The sequence below is a fragment of the Solanum pennellii genome, chromosome 6, assembly GCF_001406875.1.
Source record: "Solanum pennellii chromosome 6, SPENNV200".
NCBI classification, from domain to species: domain Eukaryota; kingdom Viridiplantae; phylum Streptophyta; class Magnoliopsida; order Solanales; family Solanaceae; genus Solanum; species Solanum pennellii.
This window is the reverse complement of record NC_028642.1, coordinates 47,408,976-47,411,530: the sequence shown is the minus strand read 5'-3', so window position 1 is coordinate 47,411,530 and position 2,555 is coordinate 47,408,976. Positions and strand designations below refer to the sequence as shown.

The 2,555-nt window shown below is 33.9% G+C and overlaps 1 protein-coding gene across 1 annotated transcript; it reads left to right on the top strand.

Annotated features, from left to right (window-relative positions):
- Positions 1–318: 318 nt before the first annotated feature.
- LOC107022381 (F-box/kelch-repeat protein At3g23880-like) lies at positions 319–1,344 on the top strand. The gene has a single exon (XM_015223009.1). The coding sequence runs from the start codon at positions 319–321 to the stop codon at positions 1,342–1,344; it is 1,026 nt and encodes a 341-aa protein (XP_015078495.1).
- The last annotated feature ends 1,211 nt before the right edge of the window (positions 1,345–2,555 follow it).

Sequence of the window (2,555 nt, the reverse complement as noted above, 5' to 3'; positions counted from 1 at the left end):
GTTGTTTCCTTGTTACATGTCTAATCTAATGTCTATTTTTTTTCTTTTCTTATAGAGAAGAAAGAGATTATTGTTTCGGAACAATACATACAAATAATCAGATGTTTTATAAGATTTAGCAGAAATAATTTGAGCAGGATGACAAGTAATACAGAGAGTTACTCGCGAGAAGATATTATTGCTGATCATATTTTAACGCGATTATCTGTTAAATCACTGCTGAGATATAAACGTGTGTGTAAAAGTTGGTGCGATCTCATCAAAAGCTCTAGTTTTATCAGAAAGCACTTTGATAATGAGAGTAGTGGTACTCGTAAAATGGTAGTTAAGTTTGGTGTTGACTATGAGACAAGCCCTTTGCCTACAAGGCAAGTTCATTTGTATTTGCTCCCTGATAATTTAATTCCAGGATGTGTACCTACACATCAACGGATTTATTACTGTGACGGTGTTAATGATTTCAGACACATGGTTGGTCCGATCAATGGAATATTCTTACTAGAGAATGGACATTTTCTGAATGTTCGATTTGCCTGGTGGAATCCTGCGATTAAACAGTGTAGGGTTGTTCCGAAGATTGAATTTGATGTAGAAGAAAATTTTGAGGACTGTAGCAGATCACTTGGAATAGGTTTTGACAAAACGAATCAGGACTACAAGATTATCTATTTTCGAACATTTAACATTAAATTTACATCAGTTGTTTATCCTAAGATATTTACTGCTCTGTACTCGACTAAAAATGACTCGTGGAAGTTCTTGGAACCGAATTTCTCTCATGAATCTCAAATATCTTTTTCGCAAAATTTCACTTACCAGAATGGAGTTTATTATTGGCTGGCCAGCAGTAATTGGAGTTGTGACAAAGAAAATGTGTACAGTGTTTTGTCATTTGATTTTGAAACTGAACTTTTCGAGATAATGCCAGGGCCACCTATTCCAGGTGAATACTGGGCTAGATTAGTGTTACGCGGTAGATCAATTGCAGTTATGGCTAGTAAAGACGTGTCGATAGCTATGACAGCAGAATATGATATATGGCAAAGGATTGGAGAGAATAATTGGATCAAAGTATACACGGTGAATCCTCCTATACCCTATCATATGCCTAATGGGATGTGGGAGTATGATAAGTATGTTTACGAACTAACACAAAGTTACAGGTTGATGTGGTATGATCAGAACGCTAAACAAGCTACGAGCCTTGGATTTGATTTTTTTATACGTCTACTATCTGGTTTTGCTTGGCCATTAGATTATAAGGAGAGTTTATTTCCAATTCCAGTAAGGACAGAAAATCCTACTGAAAAGGATACTGCTGAATATTTCTTCAGAAAGTATTAAACGTGCGTAAAAATACTCAAAAGATTCCATGTCCAAATTCACAGTCAATTGACACTCGAAATCTGAATGGTGACATATAAATTGAAAGAACAACTTATTAGATTGACATTGTAATTGTAGCGATTAGTTTTTGTTTTTCTGTTCTTTTATTTCTCTAATCCAAGTAACTGAGTGTGGTTAGCATCAGAAAACACTGAAATTTTTAGCTACTTGAGAATTCTTATTAACTCTGAAAAACAGTCAAATGATGTTGATTTAATACCGCCTTGCAACTGCACGTCGTCTTAGAAATAATATAGAGAGTCGACCATTATTCGAAATAGACAAAGAAATATATTACTCATCGACTGTGATGTGTTGAACGAAAAAGTAAAGAAATTTAAGAGGAAATGATCTTTTCAAATCTCTTATGTGTAAATATAAAACTAAATATAAATATGTAAAAGGCTACAAAATACCAAATATCTCGAAAACATAATGTGATTGAACATATGTTACAGATAATGAACTGGTTCATAAACATACTGGGATGACCCATTACCTTCTTTTATTCGATTACGTTCATCCTCAGCTTGATCAACTCATTTTGGATTTCGAGAATCGAACAAATTTTTCTTATAAGGGGAAACCGAATTACTTATAGTACTAGTAAATTACTAATTCTATCTGTCATGATCTTTAACTATGAGGGAAAAATTACTAATTCTATCTGTCGTGATTTTTAACTATGAGGGAAAAACACAATACTCTGTTACATTAGGAAAATAAAGCAAGTTACATGTTACATTAACTTTGTTACATGCAGTCGCGGTGTGTGTATGTTTAAATCCTAACAATATATATGCATTCACTCACTTAACCCTATAATAACGTTACTCAAGCCACCCCACCAGACATAAACCGAGTATCGGGCTTCCACTTAGCTGTTGTTTTCCTATAATGTTTGACAAGAAACTCCACAAGTCAATGAGTAACTATAACTAATTTTTTTCGTGCCTATAGCTTGACCTTCGCCTTTTTCTACCTGTACGGATGTTCTGTTAGCCAATACTTAGTCTCACCCATTCTTTTAGGAAATGAGTGGAAATTATTTTTGTCTATGTTACAGGAAGAAGTCACTGGTTTTGTTGGCTAATTTTACGCATATTATGTCATATTCTTGTTACATGTCCAATCTCCTATATAAAGGTTAATTTTTTTTCTTTTTATGT

What these genes read in the sequence shown, in the direction of transcription:
- LOC107022381 (XM_015223009.1), top strand. Translation starts at nt 319, where the DNA reads ATGGTAGTTAAGTTTGGTGTTGACTATGAGACAAGCCCTTTGCCTACA.